Source organism: Megascapheus bottae, chromosome 20 (genome assembly GCF_031878675.1).
Source record: "Megascapheus bottae isolate mThoBot1 chromosome 20, mThoBot2.hap1, whole genome shotgun sequence".
Taxonomy (NCBI): Eukaryota; Metazoa; Chordata; class Mammalia; order Rodentia; family Geomyidae; genus Megascapheus; species Megascapheus bottae.
This window is the reverse complement of record NC_143528.1, coordinates 36342714-36370426: the sequence shown is the minus strand read 5'-3', so window position 1 is coordinate 36370426 and position 27713 is coordinate 36342714. Positions and strand designations below refer to the sequence as shown.

The window sequence follows — 27713 nt, the reverse complement described above, 5'->3', positions numbered from 1 at the left end:
ATCCAGCCTCCGCAGTTCCTGAGGCTAGGAGACTGAGGCAGCGACCTTCCAGGTGTTCATGGCTGAGGATTTGATCGGCTTTGTGGTTTCAGTCACTGAGCAAGCAAATGGTGCTTTGACCCCGAAGATGGGGTCATTTAAGACTGTTGTCCATTGAGTCTGTGTGGCAATGGAAGGGGCATCACTGGATGCCAGCTCACCCGCCCCTCACCCCTGCCTCTAGAGCGTTCGCCTCGAGGAGGAGGAAACCGCGCTACTGGAAGTTCTCCATGAACTGCACGGGCACAGAGGCCCACATCTCCAGCTGCAATCTGGGGGCCCCGGTGTCACGGGACCCTGTGAAGAACACCTCCTGTGAGAATGGGCAGCCTGCTGTGGTCAGTTGTGTGGCAGGCCAGGTCTTCAGCCCCGAGGGACCGTCAAGATTCCGGAAAGCCTACAAACCAGAGGTGAGGATGGGGTGGTAGGAGGCCACTTGCACCATGGGCGGGATGGGTACAGGGATCCAGAGAGCAGGAGGAAGCCAGGTGACAGTGAGAAGAGCGGGCCTAACTAAGACCACCCTGGCGGGGGCTGCTGTACCAACAAGAGCCCCTCGGCCATGCTGCCACTTCATTTCCAGATGCATGCGACAACTACCAAAACTTCAAGCTTCTGCCAGGATAGAAAGCCTGCTCTTCCCATGTCCACATCCTCTGTCCCCTGTGTGCATCACCATACAGGCGCCTGTATCACAGCCTCGGGGCGGTTATGGGCATGGCAGAACCGGGTCCCCATCATTTCCTCCATTATTCATAGTTCCCAGTGAATTGTCTCAGCCATGGAAGGTTGACCCAACTGCCTTCATCCTTTTTTATCTTCTCTTTCTCTTCTTTTTACTCCCCTCTTTTTAACCATATGGAGGTTTGAACTCAGGATCTCATGCTTGCTATGCAAGTCCTCTAGCACTCGAGCCACACACTTAGTCCCTTCTTGGCTGTAGTTATTTTTCACGTAGTCTTGCACTTGGGCTCATCACAGTCTCCCAGACTGAGATCCCCGCTCGTCTGCATTGTGAGGATCACATATGTACACCACCAGACTCAACTTGTTGGTTGAGATGAGGTCTTGCTAGTTCCCCACCACCCACCACCCTCCAGCCTGGCCTTCAACCCAGATCCTTTAGATCTGTGCCTCCGGAGTAGCTGAGATGGAGGTACCGGCTTTTCTTTTTCTGTGTTTCTTTTTTCATATATCCACCCAATTGTCTGTTTGTGAAGCTGCCTGGGGTGGGGACTCCTAAACCAGCAGATGTGAATTCCCCTCAGGGAAGAGAGAAGGAGCAGGGGGTGAGTAATCGTCAGGGATTAAGCAGCCCCGATACCTGGGCCTGCCACCAGCACCCAGACCTGCTTTTGGCAAAGGTGTACTGGGGTAAATGTCCTCCTACAGAGAGAGAATCCAGGCAGGAGCGAGAGGCATTCTGGGAGCGCAGCCCAAGTGTGGGCCTGTTTCGAGTGACCTCTTGACCACCTGGCAGGTCCGGAGGACCGTAGATGGAATCTCCTCATTTCCTGAGGGGCCCCACAAGTGCACAGACACGGTCAGCGTGGGCATCCCTGGGCACTGCCATTTCCCCGCCCCTAGCCTCACTTGGCCCCCGCCACGTCCCCAGCCTGAGCCCGAGTCTGGAGCTTTCCTCCTGTGTCACCAGAGAACCAGAGCCTACTGTGTTGGACTCCTGTGCTGTGTGGTTAAAGCAGTGATCAGATTCATACCAAACCAGTGACCAGAGCCGGAAGCTGACATCACAGTTCCCCTCGTTTCCGTCTTCCCTGCAGGGTTGGCTGGCTGGCTGCCCGAACATTGTGGGGTCTGGGCTGGGGCTGGGCTGGGTTATTTGACACTCTGCCTCGATCCGTCTGGGCTCCATGGAGGGTCCCCACCTCCCACTCCACAGCCTGGGAAAGGAGGCGGGGGAGTCACAGTTCTGCACAAGATGGCTGAAGCCAGAATGTTATCCTCTATGGTCTTCCTTCCTTCCTTCCTTCCTTCCTTCCTTTCTTTCTTCCTTTTTAAATTTTCCTTCTTTCTTTCTTTTGGTTTCTTTGTACTGGGGTTTGAACTCGGGGCCTCACACTTGCTACTCAGCCATTCTATCACTGAAGCCACACCTCTAGCCTTTGTTCTGGCTCCTTTTCTGGCAGTGTCAGAGCAGTCTGTGAGGTCTGTGAATGTGGGTGCTGTCACTGTACCCCATGCTACCAGGCCAATCCTGAGGTGCTTTCAGTGGGGGCCAGCGATGAGGCTCGGGACAGGCTCTTGTGTGATGCCTTATCCCCACCTCCCCCTGTCTGGGTGGCTGGTGACTGTAAATGTGTGGAATCAAGCACCTGCAGCCAGTCCTGCTTGGCCCCACACACCGGGGGCTGGGGGAGCAGGGAGGATTGTGATTCGTTTAGGTCTGTAGAGTGGAAGCATCTCTCTGGAGCTCAACTGCTGGAATCTGTGGGTCAAGGGTGGAGAGATGGCAAATGGTGGAAGCCTGGCGCATAAGCTGGCAGATGACTTGATAGGGGCCCTGACAGGCTCTCTGGTGGTCCCAGTGGGCAGTCCATGGGAGAGCTGCCCAGGGGCCTAAAGGGAGAGCAGATTGCCTTCCCTTTATCTCTCCCAGTCCTCCAGCATCCAGCATTGTGTCAGCTTCTAGCCAGTAGCAGAGCAGGGGAGGGCAGGGCCCCAGGGCGCGCACTGCTTCTGGACTCAGAACAACTATGTCTCTCTCCAGCAACCCCTGGTGCGGCTTCGAGGTGGTGCCCAGGTTGGGGAGGGCCGTGTGGAGGTGCTGAAGAACGGAGAGTGGGGGACCGTCTGCGATGACAAGTGGGACCTGGTGTCGGCCAGTGTGGTCTGCAGAGAGCTGGGCTTTGGGACTGCCAAGGAGGCCATCACTGGCTCCCGGCTAGGGCAAGGTAAGGAATGGAATGGTTGTTGGTAGAGCTGCTTTGCCTGGAAGATACGGATCTGGGATCTAGCCGTGGTGGCTGTGACCTCGTCAGGTTCACCTTGTTCTGTTCCCCACGTCAGCAGCAGCCCCTCCATGAAGAAACCCCAGCTTCTCTCCAGCACAGCTAGAAGGGGGAGTAGGGAGCACTGAGCCCCTATTTTATTGATTTGGAAGCTGAGGCTCAGAGAAGGCATGCATGTGCAAGGTGAGATGACAGACTAGCAGTGGGTGAATGCACCCACCGCTCCTCTCTGCTCCTCCTCAACCACACTCCTCTGCCCCACCAGGAAAGCACCTGAGCCCATCAGAGATGGGCTGTGCTGGACACAAAACAACTTGATAGCCTCTTCCTTTTGTGCCCTGATCCAGACCTGCATATAATGCCCCCGCATCACGAGAGAGGGCCTGGTTTTTGTTAAGTATCCTGATTGAAACTTCTGTCTGAGCAAAGAATGCTTTTGCAGAGAAGGGAGTGGTTGTCGTTAGAGCCATGCTGCTGTTTCTAGGTGACCCAGAACAGATGGCCTCCCCTCCTGCCTGAGTCCCCAGACCAAGTGACCCTGTGAGTACCCAGCCCTCCCATAAGCCACTCCAGATGGGAGGGGTGGAGAAGGAGGTGTTAAGGCCTCAGACAGGAGTGGGGTGCTCATGCTGTCAGGTGTGAGACCATTACCCCGCAGGAAGGAGTGTGGTGAGGCCATTGATCCCAGCCTGGGGAAATTATACCCCCTGATTTTCTTGTGGGACACGCCCCAATCCTGTGCTGAACCCCTTAACCCCCAGCGCAGTTAACATGCAGCAGTTGGGTGACAGTAGTTCACGCTTATAATCCTAATTATTCAGGAGGCTGAGATCTGAGCATGTCAGATCTCAACAAATAGCCCAGGCAGTAAAATCCAAGAGACTCTTATCTCCAGTTTGCCACCAAAAAACGCAGAAGTGAAGTTATGGCTCAAGTGGTAGAATGAAAAAGCTAAGGGACAGCGCACAGGCCTCAAGATCAAGCTCCAACAAGACAAGAGCACGCAGCATTCCCACTCCAGCAGTAGAATGTGGAGCTCGTCTGTCCAGTAGCATCTGCTGGTTTTCTGCTGCCTGTGTCTCCAGAGCTATAAGGTGGCCCCATGGGGTAGGGACAGTCCTGGGTCATAGACAGAACTACAAACCTGGATGCTCAGTAGAATATATCTGTGACTTACCAGTAGTTGATGGAGAGAAAGACTGAAACTCTAAGTCTTTGCCTTAGGGCCCCATGGCCCAGTTTTGTTCATACTTGGGCATCTCTCTACCTCCGTTCTCCAGCCTGTGCAAATGCCCTGACAATGCACTGGAGGGTGTCAGCCCTTGGGCAGCTGTCAGCAGCACACTGGGCCATCTGACAGCTTCCAGTATTCCCAGGGACATTCGTTTTTCTCCTTATTCCTAGTCAGTAAGTCAGGGCCCCAGGTCCCTGTCTTCCCATAGTCTGCTGGTAGTTGACCCACTTGTGGGTTTTTACTCTCCAAGGCCTACAAGGACCACTCATTCTTCGGGATAAACAAGCACTGGATGACGTGAACATTCCATCAGTCATGGGTGGTGCAGTGTGACCTAATTATTCCACTGCCTCTAGCAGCTGAAGTTTTCCCCGGGCTTGGAGATTCTGCTCTAGGGAAAATGGCCTTGGATATTTTTTTATGCTGGTCTTGCAAAAAGTATTCATGATTTGCCATTTCTTGCTATATTGAGTGGGCAGAATGGGAAAAGAACACTTTGCAATGTCAAGTTCAGAGTCAATTCCTTGGTCCTGGTTGTAGCTGACAGACCACTCAAGGTAGTAGCTGAGTTAAGTAATCTGAGTCCTTATCTTGGCCCAGCTACCTGTTTTCCTGGTGACCTTGAGCAATCTTCTGGACCTCCGATTCTCTACTGTAACATAAGCTGTCTGGATGGATGATGTGGGTGAGACTCTGGTTCCAGCTGCACAAGGATAGGTTTTAGTCACAGGAGGCTCTGTTTCTGCACTTCAGGACTCTATCAGGGCTGCAACTGTTGGTTGCTATATCCACCTCTCCCTAAGGCTAAACTCTATGACAAGAACGGGCCTATGCCTGTTACCTCATGGCCTGGAAGTATGTGCCCTGCACACAGTGCTCTGGAGGTGTTGGTGTTATATAGAGAGAGATGAATATTTCCATTGGAGTAGGTCAAGTCCACTGAAAAAGCACTTAATGAAGAAGTTCCGGTACTCTACAACAGCTCTGTCCAACAGAAATGGACTAGAGACATCGCTTCGGTGGTAGAATGCCAGCTGTCAGTGAAAACCTGAGCAGGTATGAGTGGCTTTGAGTTCAAGCCCTAGCACTGGCATGAAAAATAAAAAGAAATATGGTACATGACACACATGTAATTTTGAATGTTCCAGTAGAGACATAAAAAATACAAGGGAGGGGGTTGGGGATTTAGCTCAGTGGAAGAGTGCTTGCCTGTCAAGTGCAAGGTCCTGAGTTCAGTTCTCAGGTGGCTCATGCCTGTAATCCTAGCTACGTAGGAGGCTGAGAGCTGAGGATCATGATCCAGAGCCAGCCCTGCCAGGAAAGTCAGTTAGATGCTTATCTCCAATAAACTACTCAGAAAAAGCTGGAAATGGCACCGTGGCTCAAGTGGTACAGTGCTGGCTTCCAGCAAAGGAAGCTAAGGTACAGCATAAGGCCCGAAATTCAAGTCATGGGACTGGCAAAAATAAAAGGGAACTTAACCTTTTTTTAAAAACCTTACAAACAATTTTTTTTTTGGCCAGTCCTGGGCTTGAGCTCAGGGCCTGAGCACTGTCCTTGGACTTTCTCAAGGCTAGAGCTCTACCACTTGAGCCTCAGCACCACTTCTGGCTTTTTTTTTTTCCTATGTATGTGGTGCAGAGGAATCGAACCCGGGTCTTTGTGCATGCTAGGCAAGCACTCTACCAAACTCCCAGCCCCCAAAAATCAGCTGTATTTCTATATTCTGGCAATCAATAATCCAGAAGTAAATGTAATAAATGAGTCATACACCAAAATGATTAAAATTATTAATCTTTTGTTATGTGTATGCTATCTCAATAACAAGGTACAAAGCTTAAAAAACAACAATGACTCAAACCAACCAACCAAACAAAAAAGAAAGCACTTTATATCTGAAGAATCTGTGTATTTCTTTTCAAGTCCTGGTCACTAAACTGGTCTTTTTTTTTTCCTTTTTTAAATTTTATTGTTGGGATAATGTATAGAGGGGTTACAGTTAACATTCGTCAAGTAATGGGTACATTACTTCTCAATGTTCTCTTTTTTCCTGTTCTCTTACCAGATGGTAACTTTTTAAAAAATTACTTTATTGTTGTTTTAGAGGTGATATACAGCAGGGTTATCCTTATATACCTCAGGTGATACGTACATTTTTTTTCTTTTGCTTGGTATCATCTGTTCCCTCCTCTCTCATTCCCTCCCTCCCATCTCCACCCCTGAGCTGCTTGGTTCACGTCCCTCAGTGTCCAGTGCAGGCCACGGGCCTGCCACTGCTGCACATTTTCACCCACATTTCATGGATTCTGTGCTGTCCCCTACCTTCCCTCAGATGTGCATGTGTAGACACTGTATATGAAGTGAGGAGGACAGGGCCATCTAAAAATGATAGCACAAAGTAAGAAAAGGTCCTTTGAGAGCTTGACTTTTTTTTTTGCCAGTCCTGGACTTGAACTCAGGGCCTGAGCACTGTCCTTGGACTTTCTCAAGGCTAGAGCTCTACCACTTGAGCCTCAGCACCACTTCCAGCTGTTTTCTATGTATGTGGTACTGAGGAATCGAACCTGGGTCATCGTGCATGCTAGGCAAGCACTCTACCACTAGGCTAAACTCCGGCCAGGACCTTGACTTTTAGAATATCTTTTATGCCAGTTGCTATAGTCTCGCTCAGGAAGCTGAGGTCTGTGTAAGGATTACAGTTCACACTTAGCTGAGGCAGAAAAGTCCATGAGACTCTATAACCTGTGACTTAAGAGGGCTAGCCTAGCCTTGAAGGGATAGTGCATAGGTTCTGAGTTCAAGCCCTAGGACAGACACACACGCACACACACACACACACACACACACACACACACACACACACACACTACCTTTTCTTTAACCCAGCATATTCAAAGTATTATGATTTCAACATGTAATTAATATTGTTCACATTTTTATACCATAGCCATGGAACTCTGATAGATATTTTACACTGACAACATGTGTTTGCCCATGTCCAGTGCTCAGTAGTCATGTGTAGCTCCTGGCAACTGTAGTGGACAGGGCAATGGTGCAGGGTGACTTTACAACCCTTTGCCTACAATAAGAAATACCTGTGACCAACCTGTCATACACAAATTGAAGCAAAAAAGGAGCCAACTTTTGTTTGGCCAGTCAGGGTGCTTGAACTCAGGGCCTGGTGTATCCCTGAGCTTTCTTGCTCAAGACCAGTGCTCTACCACTTTGAGGCACAGCACGACTTCTGGTTTTCTGGTGGTTAACTGGAGATAAGAGGCTCATGGACTTTCCTGCCTGGTGGATCCTCATATCTCAGCCTCCTGAGTAGCTAGGATGACAGGTACCCGGCTTCTTATAACTCTTAAAGGCAGTCTTCAGGCAGAAGAAGTGCTGTACCAGGCATTCTTGCAATTGCATATCTGGGACAAGATCAGATAAATTGTTCCTCTACATATTGTAATGAATCGCGAGTGGGACCTATGGGAGGGAAGGAATGTGTGTGCTTTAATAGTGTTCAGTCTTGAAATCCTCAGCGTTTTCTGCCTTCACCCCTGGTTCTGGCTTGTTTTGCTTTCCATGTCACTGTCCCTGTTCTAGCCTGCCCAAGGAGCTCTTCAGAGCCTGCCTTACCCACCTCAGCTAGCCTGAGGCTGACAGGGAATTCATCTGTGTGGACATGCTGTCAGTGTTTCCTGTCTACCAGATATTGGCAGGGAATAGACAAAGGGAACATGTAGGTCTCCTCCCTTACTGATCATTTAGACCCAGGAAGGGAGACATTCGGCCACAGGGGCCAGTGTAAAGCAGAGCAGTGCTCCAGGAGGGGCTCCAGGAGGGAGCCTAATGCCAAGTGTGATGGGTGCCAGAGGGCTTCTGGAAGGAAGCAAAGGCTGACTGGGAATCAGCTGGCTGCCTGTAGGAGGCAAAATGGTCTGGTAGGTGAGGGCTTGGTCCATGGAGGAGCCATAGAGCCTTGTGTGGGAAGTGGGAGGGACAGACAAAGCAGGAAGCACAGGCCTCAGCGGCCATTGGTGTTGGTGGAGTCTGTGCACTTCTCCCTAGGGCAATGAGGAGCCTCTGGGGAATTTCCTAGTGTGGAGTGACGTGATCCAACGATCCAACGGGCATTTAAACCTCTCCCAAGTTGCTATGTGGTGAAGAGATGAGGATGCGCCTGAGGCTTTTGGAATAGCCTGAAGGCCACAGGCTGTTTTACCCATGTAGATGATAGGGTTGTGAAGTGTCCCTGTGGTAGAACAGAGGAAAAACAAGGCACTCAGATTTGGAGGCGTGACCAGAATGTGATGGGTGGGTTGTCTAGGATGGAGGGGGTAAAGAAGGAGAAGCCAGAGTTGACCTCTGGGTTCTGGCAAGAATAGCAAGGTGGTTGGAGGGTACCATTTATGTCCTGGCATGGGAAGGGCTGGCAGAGAAACAAGCTGGGGAAGATGACAGAGGAGACCCAAAAAGCCCAGGCAACACTTTCCCAGACTTTCATCCCGATGGGAGGAGCCTGCCAGGCCCGAGACACAAAACTAGTGGATGATTGTGAAGAGGATGCAAATGAGGGTGACTGTTTAATGGGGTTCTGGGCTTCCTTTGGAGTCGATGAAACGGTTCTTAGAACCATGTAGTGTCGATGGCTTCTCAACATTGAGAATGAACTCATGCTACTTTCAAGTGGTTAAATCTTGTATGATTTGTCTCTTACCATCATGAAAATGAAGGCAGATTTAGAGTGGGGGGGGGGGGCAGTTCCCAACAAGGAGGTGTTGAGATCAGAAGGGCAAAGAGTTAGTGGCAGAGCAGAGTCCAAGAGGATGGGATTTAGTGTACCCCCACCCCCTGCAAAGGATTAGACGTGGTCTGGTGCGATGAGCCCAGCAAATGGCCAACTCTGTGAGTGGAGCAGACTGGGAGTGGGTCCGCCTGGGCCCCTCTCTCCCCAACTGTGGATCACCCTTGTTAGCTCAGCATTAGCAATAAAAGCTTCCCTCCCTTGTCACTAAGAGCCACCTCTGGGTGTCTCCATCTGCCTGTCCAGTCTACTGTTTATCCTTGCCTGTGATGTCCACCTGGAGGCATGGCTGGGCTTGGCCAACACAGCAATCACTAGCAGGAACTGGGTGTGGACGGGAACTGAGGCCTGCTGTTACTAGCCCTCTGTGGCCTTCTTACATTCCATCTACACCTCTATCCCACAACTCCACCCGTCCACTTCGTATAAACCCTGTTTACTGTAGGGACCCTCATGATGGCTTGGAGAGTTGAAGTTGGGGAGGAAGTGTAGATGTCTGACTTGTCCAACCCTTTACTGATGTGAAAAAGCCAATATTCAGGGCGAATGACCTGGCTAAGGTCACTCCCTGATCAGAGAAATTTCTTTGCTCTTATGGCAGGAGTGAATCCACCCTCACACAATTGGCAATGATCTCTTCAGAGAGAAGAGGCCTGGGCTACTGAGCAAACTATAAGAGGCAGTTGGGAGAGTTCTGAGGATGGAAGAGGCAGGATTTTCTTACTGGTTTGAGAAATGTTTCTTCAGATGCTTTTGCAGTGGATGTCTCTCCCTCTTCCCCTCTGCCAGGGATTGGACCCATCCACCTCAACGAGGTCCAGTGCACAGGGACTGAGAAGTCTATCATTGACTGCAAACTCAACACTGAGTCACAGGGCTGCAACCATGAGGAAGATGCTGGCGTGAGATGCAACATCCCCATCATGGGCTTCCAGAAAAAGGTGAGGAAACCCGATGCTCAGGAGAGGCTGCACTGTGGAAACCCCAGAGCGGAGACACCACGTAGCCTTGCTTTGAAGAATTCTTCAGGATGCTCTGAGATAAACTTAGTAGGGGCTCAAGGTCCATGTCTATCTCCACTAATATCATTTGTTCCCTAGCATTCGAAATGGTGACAAATGAGAAGACATGGGAACAAACGGCACCTCTATAGTGGCAGAGACAGAGCCTTCAACCTGGGCTGTGTGCTGGTTGCTCTGAGCATGTACATGGGAAGTAGAATGGGAAGCTGTCCCTTCTACAAGGGACTCCTGGTCCACCACACCTGTGATGCCCTTGCCACATGCCCTACATGCCCAGGAATTCCTACAAGATACTTCTCTCCCGGGCTTCAAATGAGCAGGCCCTGTGCATCCTCTGGTACAGAACTGGCATACTGGCTATGCTTACTGAAATAGTGAGCAAATGCAGACACATCTGGCTGCAGAATGCTTCCCCGGCTGGCTCTCTGGTTGATTGGCATTCTCCACTTGCACCTGGATTCCTGGGTCCTCTCCGAGATGTCTTTCCTGGAAGATATACCCCTGGGTGGCTGCAGGTACTCCAGTGTGGCCATCGTGCACTAGAGAACCAGCAACAGCCCTGAGCAGTCAACACTTCGGAGCTTTATCCCCATCTCCGAACAAATTAGCACAAGATGGAGCTTAAGCTTTGGCCATTGGTTTTCTCCAGTCCTGGAGGCTAGAGATCTAAGTCACACGCTGGCACGGCCGGTTTCTCCCAAGGCCTCTGTGCCTCTGGCTTGTGGATAGCCACCTCCTCGTTTTTCACTTGTGTTTGTGCCACTACTCGCACTCTTGTTTGTTTGTTTTCTCTTAAGGCTGGCGCTTTACCACTTGAGCCTCAGCTCCACGTCTAGCTTTTTGTTGGTTAGTTGGAGATGATGGTCTCCCTGATTTATCTGTCCAAACTGGCTTCACATGGGGATTCTTAGATCTCAGCCTCTTGCATAGCTGGGATTATAGGCATGAGTTTCTGGGGTGCAGGCTGGCCACCTTCTCCTCTGTATCCTCAGAGGACCTTCCCTCAGCATAGCTGCATTCCTGGTGTCTTCCTCTCCTTATAAGGACACCAGTCCTGTTGGATAAGAGCCCACCCATATGATCTCATGTGACCTTAATTACCTTCTTAAAGGCCCCTTCTCCAAATACAGTCACCCACTGGAAGTGAGGCTTCTGTGGAAGCCTTGGGTCTGGGTCTTGAGTCAGGCCTCACAGTCACCAACTAGCTGATTTCTTCATCTCATTGAGTCGTCAGTCTCCTCCCAGCCCTGTGCAGTGTGAAACTTCTACTGAGTGGCGGGTAAACACTGCAGACTTGGAGGTTTTTTTGTCCCAGCAGAAAAAAGCCTGATTTCCTTCCTTACTGGGAGACAGAAGAGAGTTACAGCAGGAGGCTCTTTCTACAAGTGGGATGTGTGTGTGTGTGTGTGTGTGTGTGTGTGTGTGTGTGTGTGTGTGTGTGTGTGTGCATGCATGTGTGCGTGTGATTTGCAGCTCTTTCCTTTGAACTGTGGCCTGGCCTTGTATGGTGTGAACTGGGATGTCTCCTTTTCCTTACATGTAATCATCTGGATCGGATTTCCTTGCTCACCACCCCACGGCTTCCCAGACCAGCCATGGGGACTATTTTGGGGCTTAAAAACAGATCATTCTCCCCAGAAATTCACCCTGACAGGGAGGCCTGGGGTCACACACAGTGTGGGATTATGGGAAGATCCTGTGGCAATGGGACGTTTGAGTGCATGGTGGAGAACCATGGGCCTGGACTCACAACCAAGTCAAATCATTTGCCGGGTGTGATGTTAGCTACTCAGGAGGTACCTTCCCGGCCTACTCACTGGGTGATGGTAGACAAGGTTTAGTCCAAGGTCTGCCTGACCCTGAGGCCTTCTGGAGTTCCATGGTGCTGGTGAGGTCAGGTTTGTAGAGGGCTTGGCCCAAAGCTAACATGAGCTAAAGCCTGTAGCCTCTGTCACCACGCCCCCTATGCCTGTATGTCCAGGACATCCAGTCTCACCTGGCCCACAGGAGGCTGGCTGGGGGAGTGGGGGAGACATGGAAGCACGGGGCTGGCTCACTGTGCCTCATCAAGGCAGCCACCGTGAAGACACTAGAGATGGCTTTACGAGAGATAAAATCAGATGCCATGGTGAGACTAGGCACAGAACACCAAGATCAAGGCTTAGCCTGGCAACCCAATCCAGGCCCAACTCTGGTTCAGCACTGCCTGGCTTTGCAAGATGCTTTGGAGGTGAGGTAGTTGAAATGCTTCCCTTGTCTGTACTGGGGTTGAACGTAGTCCTCCAGCCATATGGCTGTGGGAGGCCTGCGGGCTTGTGTCCTCCAGGGCCTTGCACAGGACCAGCATGTGGCATCTCATCTGAGCAGAGTGGGCCTCTCTATACTCTATACCATCCCCAGTGACCAGATCTGGCACAAAGTAGAGAACACGCACCCAACCTGACAGCTCTTGGGAATCTAGTACGCATACGAAGGAGGAGAAGCTGGGCACTGGTGTCTTACTCACACCTGTAATCTTAGCTACTCAGGAGGCTGAGATCTGAGGATCATGGTGCGAAGCCAGCTGGGTAGAAAAGTCCGTGAGAGTCTATTGTCAATAAACAGCTCAAAAACCTAAAGTGACTCTGAGGCTCATGTGGTGGAGTGCTCGCCTTGAGTAAAAGAAGCTCAGGGACAGGGCCCAGGCCCTGAGTTCCAACCCCAGGATCAGCAAACTAAAAGAAGACGGTGCGCGGTGGTGATGCTGCCACACTAGGAGGGGGCTTTGCAAGGGCAGCCGTGGCTGTCGGTGGGGTAGGGAGCTCCCTTCTCTCTTGCTGACTGCACACTCCCTGCTGTCCACAGCTGCGCCTGAACGGGGGCCGCAATCCCTACGAGGGCCGAGTGGAGGTCCTGGCAGAGAGAAACGGGTCCCTCGTGTGGGGGACGGTGTGTGGAGAGAACTGGGGCATCGTGGAAGCCATGGTGGTGTGCCGGCAGCTGGGCCTGGGGTTCGCCAGCAATGCTTTCCAGGTGAGGAGCAGGGGCCTCAGAGCCCATGGAGCCTGTCTTTCCCCATCAGCCACAGCGGCGGGATGGACCTAGGCCGAGCACTGAAGTAGGAGGCCTCCCAGCCTCAGCCCTGGGGCAGGTCTTTCCTACCGATGCATTCATGTTAACAGCAGAACAAGGAACTGGGTCCCCTGTTGTCCATTTTGCAAGAAGAAGCAACTTAGCCCTTGGGGGTGGGTCCCCATCCCCAGCTCTCAGTGCCCCAGCCACAACACATTCCAGCCAGGATCCCCGCGTCCCTCTCAGGGATATGCTAGCCCATCTCCAAGCCATATCCTGAGCCCCGGTCACACTGGCTGCCCTTTCTTCCCATGGCCCTTCCTGGGGTGACGGTGTGACTCAGGTGACAGTGCCCTGCTCTCCTGCCTGTCATGAAGGTCTAGCCCGCACTGATCCCAGCAGGGGCTGCGTGACGGCCTTCCTTCCATGCCTCCACTGCCCTTCCTGTGACTCAGGATAAGGAATCCAGTTCTCAGTGTCCTGGCTCTAGACCCACCTTGAGTACTAACCTAACCTAAAGGCCCATCCTCAAGAAACCAGGTTTTTCCAGGAAGGGGAGGGAGAAAAGTTTAGGACACATGTTTTAAGTTTCATCACAGTCTTAGCTCTACTTTTCCAAGAGGAAGAGGCTCAGAAGCCAAGGGCTAAAGTCAGGTACCAAGGGGCTTACTCGTTCTCCATGGCCTGGGCACTGTCCCTAAGCCTCTCTGTGCTCAAAGCTAGCACTCTACCACTTGAGCCACAGCACCACTTCTGGGTTTTTTTTTTTCCTGTGTATGTGGTACAAAGGAATAGAACCCAGGGCTTCATGCATGCTGGACAAGCACTCTACTAGTAAGCCACCTTTCTAGCCCCCGGGGTGAGCTCTTCACGGCTGGTGTGCCTCAGCTGTCTCCACCTGGAAAGTGGGATCTGAAATAACACTTTGGGTTTATTGTGAGGCAGTAAGCGGACACATTACGCGCAAGTGACGGTTCAATGTAACACACTGGCCTTGTCTTTTACTGATTTCTCCAGGAGACCTGGTATTGGCACGGAAACATCGCAAACAAAGTGATCATGAGTGGGGTGAAGTGTTCAGGAACAGAGCTGTCCCTGGCCCACTGTCGCCATGATGAGGAGGTGGTCTGCCCCCAGGGTGGGGTGCAGTATGGTGCTGGAGTCGCCTGCTCAGAAAGTAAGAGTTCCTGGGATTCGCACCCCCGCCCTCCCGCCCTCTAGAGGAATCCGGGGAGCTGGGAGTTATTCTTCCCAAGGCTCCGAGGCTTCAGGATCAATTCTAGCTAAAAAGAACCAGAGGCAAAAGGGCATAACTGAGCCTCATGCCCCAACCGCAGGATCTTGATTGATGACATGGAGAGGAAACACAGGGAGGTCCGGGAGCCTTGGGTTCAAATCTCAGGATCACTGTTGACTATTTCAGTGAGCTCAGAATTCTGGGGCTGAGAGCTTGCTCGTCAGGCAGGTAAGTGGGGAAGACTGGACCATCCTTCTGCTGAGGTTCAAGATATAGATAAAAGGCACACTAGGTGTTCTAGCGGGCTGGTGTCCTTCCTTCCGACCCGTCCCATGATTATTCAGTGCCTGTTTTCACACTCAAGAGACAGCTTAGTACCTAGTAATTCCCTAGGGCCCTGAAGGTGGGGCACTTATAACAGGATGGAATGTCTTGTCCCCACTCAGGAAGGTCCCCTCCCTTGCCCAGACAGCACAACCCTAACCTCCACACTATATGAAACTACTTCTGTCATGCAGTCAGGAGCTGGCCTGCCTCATCAGCTGACCTTGGGTGGCTTAGCTAATCACTGGGGTCTATGCTTGTCGTTCCTAGACACTGGAAATCAAAGGCAACAATGAGTCTGTGCAAGATGCAGTCAACCCACTGGCACTTGCTGTCGCAAGCCAAGCCTGAACTAGTGGGTCCCACTCTCCCCTGAGCCCCGCTTAGCCTTATTCAGCATCCTGCAGTCCTTGCAAAGCAGGACTGAGACCCTGGACAGGTCATAAACTTTCCCTTCCTGTTGGAGGAGAGTGATAAGGACATCACTACCCTTACAATTCCCCTAGAGGAAAGCATCCAACAGAACCATGATCACACCTCTTTCAGGGCTGTGTCTACATCCCTTCACTCACGTTTGCAATAGCCCATCATTTCCAACAAGAAATTAAGGTCCTATGAGCCAGAATAAAACTGAAGACAGCATAAGATGAAAAACAGGCGGAAAGAAGATGAGAACTGGCAAACTGGGATCTAGTTGATTTTAAAAGTGTACCATGGAGATGATCCTATACGCTGAGTATGGGTACCTAGTGAGCTTCCTAACAACACAAAGAAAAAGGAAAAAACTGCTCATTAATAATCCACAGTACCATGAAATGGAAAGCAAACCCACAAGTCGATCGAGGTCCATTCTGGAGACTGAGTTCAAAGGGAATGCCAAGTTTGGAGATGAGCCATGGCTCCCATAGCCTCACGGCAGAGTTGAGTTTTAAGGGTCCATTGCTAAGCACGCTCTTCCAGCCTAAGCTGAAGGCACCTCAGTGTGTCCTAGAAGGTGCAGAAGCAGGCTCTGGCCTATCTGGCTAAGGTACATGAGGGTGTTTGGGAAGAAGAAGTCATTCTGCAGGCAGCCTTTATAATTTTTCCCACCCACTGGCTGCCTGAGCCCCAAATCTGCAGTCTTCCTTCATGTTATTTTCTCACCCTGCCACACCTTTCCACACTGTGGCTGCCTGAGCCCGTGTGGCCGCCTTCCATGCCGTCTCTTGCAGTGCCTTCTCATGGAACCCCAGTTCCCTTCTATTGCTTTCCTCCACAGGGCCAGAGCCAACAGCAGCACCACTTCTAGTCTCTGTGTTCAAATCCCGCCCAGCATCTCCACCACACTTAAGTCACTGCCCCTCCCCAGCTCCCACGAACTCCATATTCTTCCCGGAGGCATGTACACACAATTTGCCAGCCAATGAAAGATGGGAGGCTCGGTCGTGAAGCGGTTCTGGGGACCACTGTTACCAAGTGAAGATATTACCACGGAAGGAAACAGCGGCGCATCCTGTCAGGAAGCTAAGCTTCCTGCTGCTATGGCTGAGTGTTCATGGACTGGACCTGTCAGCCATTCTTTTAGTACCTCTTTGCACACAGCACTAAAGAATTCAAGTGTTTTTAAGAAGTTAGGTACCCCGCACAGCCCTAAAAATCAACGCTCGATCCCCTTCTCCCAGCAGTTTCACTAACAGAAACATTCTAAAGAAAAGATGACCCGGGCCTGTAATCCTGGCACTGGGGAGACCTAGACCGGGCTCCCCTGTGTGCCCATCTCCCAGACCCAGCATTTGCCAGTGTGTTGCCTACCTGCACTGGTGACTACAGAGGGTGGGGAAGTCACCTGGGTCACTTTCAACAGTGAAGGTAACTAGAAGGAGGAGGAAGGCAGGGCAGGGCTGGAGTCCCCGGTAGAAGGCGAGGAGAAGCCCTCATCTCACCCATCCGCTCCCTCTCCCCAGCTGCCCCCGACCTGGTCCTCAATGCGGAGATCGTGCAGCAGACCGCCTACCTGGAGGACCGGCCCATGTTCATGCTGCAGTGCGCCATGGAGGAGAACTGCCTGGCCGCCTCGGCTGCCAACACCAACCCCACCACGGGCTACCGTCGCCTGCTGCGCTTCTCCTCCCAGATCCACAACAACGGCCAGTCCGACTTCCGCCCCAAGAATGGCCGCCACGCCTGGATCTGGCATGACTGCCACAGGTAGGTCCTCCCACCTGCCGTGCCGTGGTCCTCTGCTGCCCAGTCCAGTCTTGAGGAACTCGGATTGGGGTGTCACAATGGCCAGAGAGGACACACTGGCCTTCCACACTTCCATAAGCCATTCTCTGTCCTGGCTCACGGAGACACCTCTTCCCCCTTCCCTGATCCCCTGGCTTCAGTGATTCGGACCCTGAAATTCTGGCGGTGAGCCACGCTGCTCCCTCAGGGGCCCTCAGAGGTGGCCTGGAGCTCACACAGCAACCTGTGCTCTGCAGGAGACTCCAGGGATCTGCAGTTGTTTCCTGGAGTCCATGTAGAAATACACTTCCCCACCTGTGTTTTAAATATCTCTAGGAAGACAGGGTGTAAGGGTAAGAGCACTGGGACTGGGAATCATAAAAGCTGGCCTCTCACCTCTCCCAAATCTCTAATCATCTCTGTGGTAGTGGACCACTAGGCTGTGTGACCTGGGATCTTTAGTGTCCCTTCTAGCTCATCTGTCCACAAGGAAATTCTACAGCCAGCCCAAGCTTCGGTGACAGAAGCCACCATGCACCATGCACCCTAGCCACATCCAACTGACTTTGAGGACAGATTCCTTTCATCTGTTTCAAGAGAAAGGACTTTTTTCTTTTTATTTTTTGTGCCAGTCCTGGGGCTTGAACTCAAGGCCTGAGCACTGTCTTTGGGCTTTTTCCTCAAAGCTAGCAAGCACTCTGCCACTTGAGCCACAGCACCACTTCTGGCTTTTTCTATGTATGTGGTACCAAACCCCAGTCTTCATGCATGCTAGGCAAGTACTCTACCACTAGGCCAAACTCCCAGCCTGAGAAAGGACTTCTTGGTTGCCAGTGACTCAGGCCTGTAATACTAGCTAATCAGGAGGCTAAGACCTAGAGCATTAAGGTTCAAAGCCAGCCCTTGCAGAAAGTCCCAAGATTCTATAATGAACCAATGAAATACCAGACTGGAGGAGTGGCTCAGGTGGCACAGTGCCAGCTGTGAGCTAAAAAGCTAGGCTTGAGTGGAAAACCCTCGAGTTCAAACCTGGTACAAACACGTGCACACGCACACACACACACACACACACACACACACACACACACACACACACCCTGTGCTAGCATTTAGAGTCAGTTTCAAACAACTGACTATGCTGTGAGAGTCCCAAAGGCCCAAGACTTTTAGTTTGAAGCACATCCCGCTTGAGGGTATCAATCAAAGGGGAATTAAAGTCATGACAATCTAGGTGTCTGGTTTCCTGTAGAGGACGTGTCTGGAAGCCAGGGCAGTGGGGCTGATGTGCCTATGTCTATAAGTGGAAGGTAATTGCATCCCAGCCCTGCATATGGCGGCCCACCCAGAGATTGCATGGTAGGAATGCCCAAGGCCCATGTGCTTACCCTGTTCTCCTCTAAGAATAGGCACACGGTGACATCATGGCGGTGTTCTGGAGCTGTCACTTTTTCTGTGGTCTGTCTTTTCCTTTGCTTACAGATGCTCCCACCCAATGGTCTGGAAAGAGAGGGGAGGAGACTGGGGGTGGGGCGCAAGGAAGGCTATGAAGGCCAAGTGTGGATCCATTCAGGCTTCCTTTCCAGGTTGATAACTGCAAAACTGTGATCTGGTCCTGGGACCAAACACACACACACACACACACACACACACACACACACACACACACACACACACACACAAAGTGTGCTTGGAAGTTTCTTTACCAACTAGCATGGAGGAAAATCCCGAGTTGCTCTCTCGAATGCCTTGCTTCCTGGCTTAATAACCTTCGTGCGGTGGTCACCCATCCCTGGTACCTCGGGGGCTTGGGCCACATCTGCTCCACACTGCCCTGCCATGTCTCAGCGTGACGGGGGCCAGTCAGAGCTGGACCGTGGTGCTCAGCAAGAGCCAGGCAGATGTGCAGCCACGTCCCAGGGTCCCAGCTCTGCCCTCCCTGAGGAGACTGGGTGGAATGCAGGGTAGGAAGCTGGATTTTCAGAAGAGTGGGCCCAGCATACGTGGCAGCCCCCCGGAGTTAGAGGTGGCACTGATGGAGAACAGAGGCACCCTCTGTCAACCTGTGCCCCTGACAGCACAGCGTCACTGGTCCAGAGCCTACAGACATGATGGCAGTAGCTCTGTGCCTGCCTGGGGTGTGTGTGGGGGGTGTTGCCTGGAACCTGAGGCTGGTAGGGGGAAGCCCACGGGAGGGACTGGAAAATACCCCTGGAAGAGAACAGGATGTTGTCCCCAACGGTCTGGTGCCGCTGTCCATTCACTTCAGCAGAGCCCTTTCCCTTTGTTCTGCTGACAGGATTTCCGCCAGCATCCCAGTACTCTAGTGGTGAAGAATTTCTTCCCAAGCCTCGTGTCCCTTCCCCACCCTGGATGTCCCTGTCCCCACCCTGGGCCCTCCTGCACTCCCAAGGGGCCTCTTTCGTGGCCTCCCCTGCACTGTGATTTCCTGGGGAGTGTAGGGGCTCCAGGCTCTACCTGGTGATGGGGGAGAAGCCCACATGCACAGGACAGGTAAAGCAGAGATGCCCTGGGACAGAAGCCACACACACCAGACTGCCTAAACCAGCTGCTGGGCTCCCTGCCAGCATTCATAGGGGAAAAACTGAAGTCAGAGAAGACTGGAGTCAGGTCTGCGGGAGGCCCGGCAGGGAGGGTTGGGAGTGGAGGGGGGGAGGTCACCTTACAACAGCCTGTCTGTGGCTCTGTCTGAATGCTGTTTAGACAACGGGACATAAACCTACTCCTCTTCAGTCTTTCCAACCAGCCGGCGAGGTCACACAGGCCCTCTCTGAGGAAGCAGACATTTTTTAGGCAGTGAGTCAGACCTCATGTCTCACTAGGCTGCTGCAGCAAGCCAAAATAGACTCTCCGTAAGTCATCCCTGTAACTGGCACAACATGGGCCTTGTGAACCAGGGTCCCTTTTCACTCAGAAACACTAGGGACCTGGGGAAAGTCCAGCTCGGCCATGTCTGATGTTATTTGTAGACCAAGCAAAGTCAGGAGGAAGGGAAAAGAGCCTGTAATTTCCTCTAAAAACCCCATCCCTTCCCTCGCCCGTGTCCCTCCGCCCTTCCCGGGAAGGCTGGGGCTGCCATGTGAGGTGAGAGAAGTGAGAAGACAGCCGGGCTCACCACCTCAAGAGGTACTACATACCCAGGTGGGTGCTTAAGGGACCCAGAGCCCGTCCCCTTGCCAACCTCCTGTTTCTCTGACCCCATCCTTACAGTGCCCTGACAGGCAGCAGGGCAGAAGGAAACGAGGCCCCGAAGTGCCTTGATCTTCAGTGCCACCTGCATTCCTGCCGCTAGAGGTGTGGGAGCGGCCATGGTGCTTGATGTACACATGTCAGGCTGGGTGCTTGATGTACACGTGTCAGGCTTGGAGAGAGGGAATTACGCCTGCAGGCTGCCTCCAGCACCAGACCTAGGCAGTGAAGGATTCTGGAACACCCCCTCCCCCAAACCCACACCCCTCAGCTGCCTTTGTTTATTCTGAGCCTAATGCCTTGCTTTCCAAGTGTAGACACAGAGGTGTAGACAGTGCAAACCATCAGCCCCGAGTGCTCCCTCCCAGGACCCCAGACACCCCTCCCTCATGGCCAGCCCACCTCCCCCCTTGCTTGACTTGCCCATTGCAAGGGGCACCACCTAACTCGCCCCTCAGGGACTGAAGGCCCAGGCCACTTCCTCCAGGGTTCTCTCTCCCCTTCTTTATTGTCTTCCTCTACATTCCCACGTTAAAATGTATTAGAAAGACAAGAAGATGTGGTTTTGAACATTAATCTGCTGTGTCAGTCAGTCTCACATTACTACAATAAAATACCCAAGGCAGCAAGCTTATGAAAAGGTTTACTTAGCTCACGGTCACATCACCTCTGTGGAGAGGGCCCAGCGGAGTGAGAACATGTGTAGAAGCTTACAACTCAAGCCAGATAGCAGACTGGGGGGTCGGGAGCGTAGCCTAGTGGTAGCATGCTCGCCTAGCATGCACGAAGCCCTGAGTTCGAGTCCCGGGTACCACATACACAGAAAAGGCCAGAAGTGGCTCTGTGGCTCAAGTGGCAGAATGCTAACCTTGAGCAAAAAGTATCCAAGGACAGTGCCCAGGCCCTGAGTTTAAGCCCCAGGACTAGTTTTAAAAAAAGAAGAGAGAAGAGAGAGAGAAAGAGAGAGACTGGGGGTGTGGAGTCCCTCTTGGTGGTGAGTACTGGCACCTCCCACAGGCTCCACCACCCTGGGATCCTATCACTTACCACCTGAGGACGAAGCTGGTAACGCATGCCCCTCTGTGATCTTGGTTCTCCTCACAGCACCGTAGAAGGGAGTGATGGAGCACGCCAGGCGGCACTCAGGAGGCGCTGTCTTGTTCAACAACTTAAGTGGCAGGGCTTGCTGACTGCCGGGCTTCACTCAGACTCACCATACTCCCTGCTTCACACACAATCACTCCCTTAGCTGATGGCTCGGTGAGGTCAGAAGTCAGAAGCGTCTCCTGAACATGGCTCTGGCCTTCCTTCCGCCTCCCACCCCACCTCTCCTGGCCAGGCCTTGGCTGTGCTACCCCAAGAGTTCCCCTGGCAGCTGCCACCTGTCTAACCTCCAGCCGTGTGTCACCCCCAGGCACTACCACAGCATGGAAGTGTTCACCCACTATGATCTGCTCAACCTCAATGGCACCAAGGTGGCCGAGGGCCATAAGGCGAGCTTCTGCCTGGAGGACACGGAGTGCGAAGGAGGTATCTTTCATGGAGTGGGAGAGCTTGGGGGCTTCGGAGGGGCTGGATCTTCCACCACCTCCCACACAGCCTTTCTCCATGCTGGCAGGGCCGCTGGGGCACAAGTTAGAGCTAAGGGAGGTACATGGACCTTGCTCTAATGCCACCTGTCCCCCAGAGTTGTGCAGATGGGCACAGGTAGGGACAGGTGACCTTCTGGGTAGAGTTCAGTCCCTTGGGCCTGTTGCACATCCTCCTACTCTGCCTGCCAGACCTTTCTTCCTGTCCCTCCCCACAGCCAGGCTGTAACTCAAGGCCAAGTTCAGAAGACTCCTGTGATGCTCCAGCTTCTCACCTGCCCCCATCCCAAACAGAGGCAGCATTCTGCCCACATCTAGCTAGCAGGTCACTGTACCTGCACTCATCACCTGCTGGTAGACCTGTCACCTTGATGCCCCTCAGGCACTTTGAGGAGACAGGCACTCATTCACACTCTTCCTCTGTGTCACAAAGCATCGGGCACACGGTGTCCGTGCCACCATTATCCACAGAGTGGACAACTGAGAGACAAGTCAGAAGAAGCCACGCCCCAATGCTGACACTGCAGAGGAGAGGGGGGGACCCCATCTCAAACACTGATCCTCAGAGATGTCCCAGACATCTTCATCTCTAGGCTAAGGGTGACAGACAGGCCAGGGTGGACTGGAGTGGTCAGGTCATGGGCCAGGCCTGCAGAGAAGGGTAGCGTGTGGGATGGAGTGAGGGTTCCACTAAAATGAGAAATCAGGAACCCACACACTAAGGACAGGATGCAGAGCCCAGACAGAGCTGCAATGGGGCCCAGAGGATCAGGGGGAGTAGAAAGCGGTGAGTCAAGGCTTGGAGCCGGGCTATGTGGTGAGGGTGCCCCTCTGTTTCCACCTGCAGACATCCAGAAGAGTTATGAGTGTGCCAACTTTGGGGAGCAGGGCATCACCATGGGCTGCTGGGACATGTACCGCCATGACATTGACTGCCAGTGGGTGGACATCACGGATGTGCCCCCCGGGGACTACCTGTTCCAGGTGAGTGTGTCCGCTATCCTAAGAAAGCAAAGACACTGGGCCTGAGAACTCAGAAGGGGGGCCAAGACCCTGGCCCTCGGTTCCCATCTGGTGCCCATGAATTCAAACCTGCAGTCCTCAGACCCAGAACCAGTTCCATAGACTTTGAGGCAGCCCATACCCTGGCATCCTTTTGAGCTTCTCGTCCTCCCTCTCCTGCATCCCCCAGTGCCCTCACCCTGCCTTACTGTGTCAAGGCTCGAAGCAATTTCATCAACCTCACTGCAGAGGAACCATCTTCACCCAAATCAGTCTATAGTCAGATGCCTACAATCCTAGCTCAAAGACAGAGAGGGAGGGAAAAGAAGAAAGAAATGACTATAGCAGTGGAATGTAACACAGGGCTTCCAAGGCCTTGCATTTATCCTGACTAGGAGGTGACCAGCCTGAGGAAAAGCCAGAGGGCCTTGGTCTCCCACCCTCTGCAAATAGTGGCATGCTGGGCCAGGGGCCTCTGGGCATAGGAGACTGGGGATCCTCTTGGAGCTCAGGGGTGCGGAAACTTCATTTGACACAACTCCACCCGTCTCCCTCTGAGCTTGCTCTGAAGGGTGGCAAAGCTGGTAACCAGAAATATGCTACTCTGTCTTGAAAGCTTTCCCAAAGGGGCACTGAGCCAGCCCAAGGTCTGGCCCACAGCCCCTGCCTCAGACTCTGCAGAAGAGTCAACACCTGCAGAGAGTGGCCACAGGGCATGCAGAGAGGCGCTGGCTGCTCAGGAGCCAGGGCCCAGCACAGCACAGCATCCCTCGCTGGATTCCATGGCTTTGTGCACGTAGACCAGCCTGGTGCTTTCTGTTGGCTGCTGCCACGTTACGGGTGAATGTGTTGTGAATTTGGCCAGGGCCTCTGTGAATGAAGGTACTATACAAGTCTCCCAGCAAAAGGCAGTACTATCCAATGTATTTCCTGACACTCTGACTGTGTTCCTGGCCCCTAGACTATACAACTAGCAGAAAGCCTCATGGCGGGGAGGTGTTAATATATCTGAGAAACTGGCAAGTGTAGACACCGAGTTGTACCTGCAAGCCCCAGCCTGGCTGCTCACTGGACACAGTGCTGGCCTCCAGGGAAGAGGCACCAGGCAGGAGGAAGTGGCTTTCCTGTTGGGAAAGTTGCCAGTCTAGATGGGCTGGAGGTTTCTGTCTGCCCTTGCTTTGTCCCTGTCCAGAGTTACAGAAATCCAAGCGACTACAGCCCCTTCCTCTCCATTCCTGGGTTTTAGAAACTGTAGCCTGGAGAGTTGGGTAGAATATGGAGTGTCCGCATTGCAAGCACCTCAGCTCCCGAGGTACCACTCCTTGCCCCAGGCCACCATCTTTCTCCCTACCCTGTCCTGCCCCAAGGACCCCACCAGGACTCACACCCTCCTTGCTGGCCAGCCCCACCCTCTGCTGCTCTTCAGCCCACTTTGCTTCTCCTCACTGAGGTTCCCTAGCCCCAGCAGGCAGCCTTGGCATGGGGGGTGGGGGTGCCAGGCATGGAGTTGGCAGCCTTCTGCCTTGATGCCTCAACAGGTTGTCATCAACCCCAACTACGAGGTCCCCGAGTCTGATTTCTCCAACAACATCATGAAGTGCCGGACCCGCTATGATGGCTACCGCATCTGGATGTACAACTGCCACATCGGTGAGCCCGCCCCGCCTGGAAACCGGGAGGCAGCTGCCCTCCCAGCCCTCCCTTCCTGGAACCCAGGGGCTGGGAGGACAGCTCGAGATGCTGCTGAAGGCCTGGGTAGAGGCTGGGTGTTCTCAGCCAGCTGGAGTGAAGGAAAGAGGAGACTACAGAATGGGCAGCCCAGCTAGAGGAGACCCTAATGCCACTGAAGAGTGGGAGTGGGGGGTACACTGCGGCGATGCACAGGCTCAGAGGATCAGGCTTTCCTGTCTTGGGTTAAGAGTGACTCACTTCCAGTCCCCAGTAGAGGCTTTTCTGCAGATTACACAACCTGGGCAAGACAAGGGAAAGGGTTTTCTCCTCCACAGGAAAAGAACAGATCTGCCTGTGCTGATGGTGAGAATTTGAGGCACCCATACTAGCGTTTGGCAGGGCACCTGCGGTGTGCCTGGCTTAAAGCCGGCTTGTGCCTGATCCAGCCCTCGTGGGGCCTCAGAGTCACCCTAGCAGAGGCCGACACCCCAACTCTGCGAGGCCCACGTATCTCTTAACCTTCCCTTCTCTGACTCTCGCTCCGCAGGTGGCTCCTTCAGTGAGGAGACGGAACAAAAGTTTGAGCAGTTCAGTGGACTCTTGAATAACCAGCTATCCACACAGTGAAGACGCCTCAGGGTCATCTCCTATCTCCAAGTCATGCTGCATCTCCTCCCCTCCCCTCTACTGACTGACCACCTCACCTCCACCCTTCCCACACTGACAGGCCGATTGCTACGTCCCATGCGAGCACAGCGTCCATCGCCACCTGGCTCAGGAGGAGGGGCTCTTGCTCACCAGACTCTAAGAGTCTGGGGGCCTCGGGGAGTAGGGCTTGTCCACAGGGCTGGGGGAGCAATGCTGGGGGCCATGCTTGCCCAGGGCCTCAGATCCACCCAGCCATTGTCAGCTTACCCGATAGTCCCCTCTTGAGTCTGAGATGCCAGGCTGGCCACAGATCGGCCATTTGGTTCAGAAATTCCATGTTGAAATCGAGGTGGTCAATCCCAGAAGTGATCAAGCAGAATCCCACTGTTCACCCTTCTAGGTCGTAACTGACCAACTTGAAGATCTAGACCTCTATTCCAAGGAAACAACTGCTTCTACTCCAGTCAGCTATAGACATGCTTGGAAGAGCAGTATCTCCCCTTCCTATCCAGAGGGAACACGTCCCAGGACCCTCCGAGGATGCCTGCATTCGTGTACAGGGCCAGGCCTTGTGTGTATTATGCTTTCCCTAGATAGACAGTGCTAGCTCGCTTTTTGTAGCTATGGCAAATACTTGACAGAAAGTTTAAAAGGATTCTCACTGTAAACCTGACAAGAAGCAGCCACAATAGCCATATGCCACACAGCCTGGATGCTAGCCAGGCTCTCCTGAAACCTCCTCTGCCGTCATCAGACCATCACCTTTAAACTCAATCCCCACAATGTCTCAGGGCATGGAAAAAAATGTAGACAAGTTCTTTGCCAGAACAACAGAAATGGTACTTAGACCAGTTTCCAACAGAGTCCTATTTCCTCATGAGCAGTCTTCTCTGTTGCATGTGTTAAAATTCTGCTCTTCTGAGCGCCTACCGGAATTACTCTTGTCGTTCTCTAGGTCACTTCTCCAAACGTTCTCAAAGTCCCACCACAAACTAGTTCCAAAGGTTTCTAAACCATACTGCCAGGTGGTCACGGCCATAACCCCACTTCTCTGGTGCCAGTCTTCTGTCACAAATAGTTGAAAGTGTCCCAGGTTCCATCCATGGTCAGCTGGCTGTGAGTCCAAGGCCTATGGTGGCACAGAGCGTCACAGTGTAGAGCCAAGCAGCCGGCCTAGTGCAGACAGGAGACTGCAGCGCCGGGGGCTTCCTTCGTCCCCTTCCATTCCAGCCAGGCCCCCAGCCTGTAAGATGGTGCTGCCCACATTCAGGTGCTTCTGGAAACCCCCCCCCCACACACACATACATACCTGCATGTGTGCTTTACCAATCTCCTAGGTGCTTCTCCATCCAAACAAGTGGACAGGCAAAAGTAACCACCGCCTTAAGTGTGGCTCCGGTATGAGGTGCAGCCTCGCAAGCGAGGCTTTACCTGCCTAGGCCTTGAGTTCAAGCCTCATTAAATGAAAGGAAGAAAAGTTTAACCTCTACACCTTAAGTTTTATTTAAACACAGTAAGGTAAGCGACAATAGCTAATAGAGTAAAACAACTGTAACAATATACTGTAATAAATGTTACCTGAATGTGGTCTCTCTCAAAATCTCTACTATTTTGGTCATTTTTCATTTAAAGGAAGCACTTTCCGGCTTCTCTGTGATATAACTGTGTTGCCATCATCAGTACTCTTGTACTTGGTGGCCAGTAGCCACGAGTAGGAGCTACTTGAACAGGGAATCTGATAACTGAGGTGCGGGGAGCAGGCAGGTATTGTATACCACATCAAAGCAGGACAGGGCGAGAACTTCTCACCCTATCCACCACTAGAATAACTGAGAAGTAAGTGACTGGGAGAACCACTGCCATGCTGCATGTTCTCTGAGGTGAGGTGATTTTTCAGGATATTATGTTCTCAGTCTTTGAAACACAATGCTGTTGAGATGCATTTACCATTGGGCAACTGGGCCTCTAAAATTCCAGCTGAAAAGGAAATCCAGCCCATCTGTGACAATGGCCCCAATTGTGACAGTTCTGTGGGGGATGATTCAGGGTGCTATGGCGAGGCCAGGTGACAAACCTGCTCATGGGACTTGATTGCAGACTGGAAGATTATAGATTCACGCCTGGGTGGCACACGAGCCCTGGGTCCCCACAGCCCAGTGCAATCGGGCTCCTCCAGCATGTAATATAAAAGGAGAAAGTCTAGCTGCCTGAGAAGCAGTCTAGGGAAGTCATAAAAATCCACAAAGATAGCTGGGCCTGGAGGCTCACGCCTGTAATCCTAGCTACTCAGGAAGCTAAGATCTGAGGATCAAGGTTCAAAGCCAGCCCAGGCACAAAAGGACCTGAGACTCTAGTCTCCAATTAACCTCTAGAAAGGGAGGTAGCATTGAGCTGAAGCACTCAGGGACAGTGTCCAGGCCAAGTTCAAGCCCCATGACCCACCAAAAAAAAAAAAAAAAAACCCACAAAGATACAGGCATGACTTTGTAGCCATGATTTTTCTTAAACTCCTGTTGCATCACCCTGAAACCTAGCAGAGACACTGTGTACATCAGGACCGGGTGAGACAGCCAAATTCAACTACAAGGCCCACCTCTGCACACCTGCAGAGCAGGGGCTCGAAGCCCTTCCCGGCGACGGTGAGGGTGCTCAGCCACACCTGTCTCTCTCACTTGGACCCCAGGGATCCCACCTGTGTAATGGGTATGCTGTGGCCC

General features: G+C 52.5%; 1 protein-coding gene across 1 annotated transcript in view; it reads left to right on the top strand.

Annotated features, from left to right (window-relative positions):
• The window catches only part of Loxl2 (lysyl oxidase like 2), a 59315-nt gene extending 33588 nt beyond the window's left edge, over nucleotides 1–25727 (top strand). The window contains exons 5-14 of the mRNA XM_090354324.1: nucleotides 224–449; nucleotides 2768–2951; nucleotides 9830–9981; nucleotides 12907–13074; nucleotides 14131–14290; nucleotides 16618–16861; nucleotides 21501–21616; nucleotides 22523–22659; nucleotides 24216–24327; nucleotides 24896–25727. Of these exons, the coding sequence (XP_090210450.1) occupies nucleotides 224–449; nucleotides 2768–2951; nucleotides 9830–9981; nucleotides 12907–13074; nucleotides 14131–14290; nucleotides 16618–16861; nucleotides 21501–21616; nucleotides 22523–22659; nucleotides 24216–24327; nucleotides 24896–24975 (1579 nt within the window). The 3' untranslated portion in view covers nucleotides 24976–25727. The remainder of the gene's footprint in view (nucleotides 1–223; nucleotides 450–2767; nucleotides 2952–9829; nucleotides 9982–12906; nucleotides 13075–14130; nucleotides 14291–16617; nucleotides 16862–21500; nucleotides 21617–22522; nucleotides 22660–24215; nucleotides 24328–24895) is intronic.
• Nucleotides 25728–27713: the final 1986 nt, after the last annotated feature.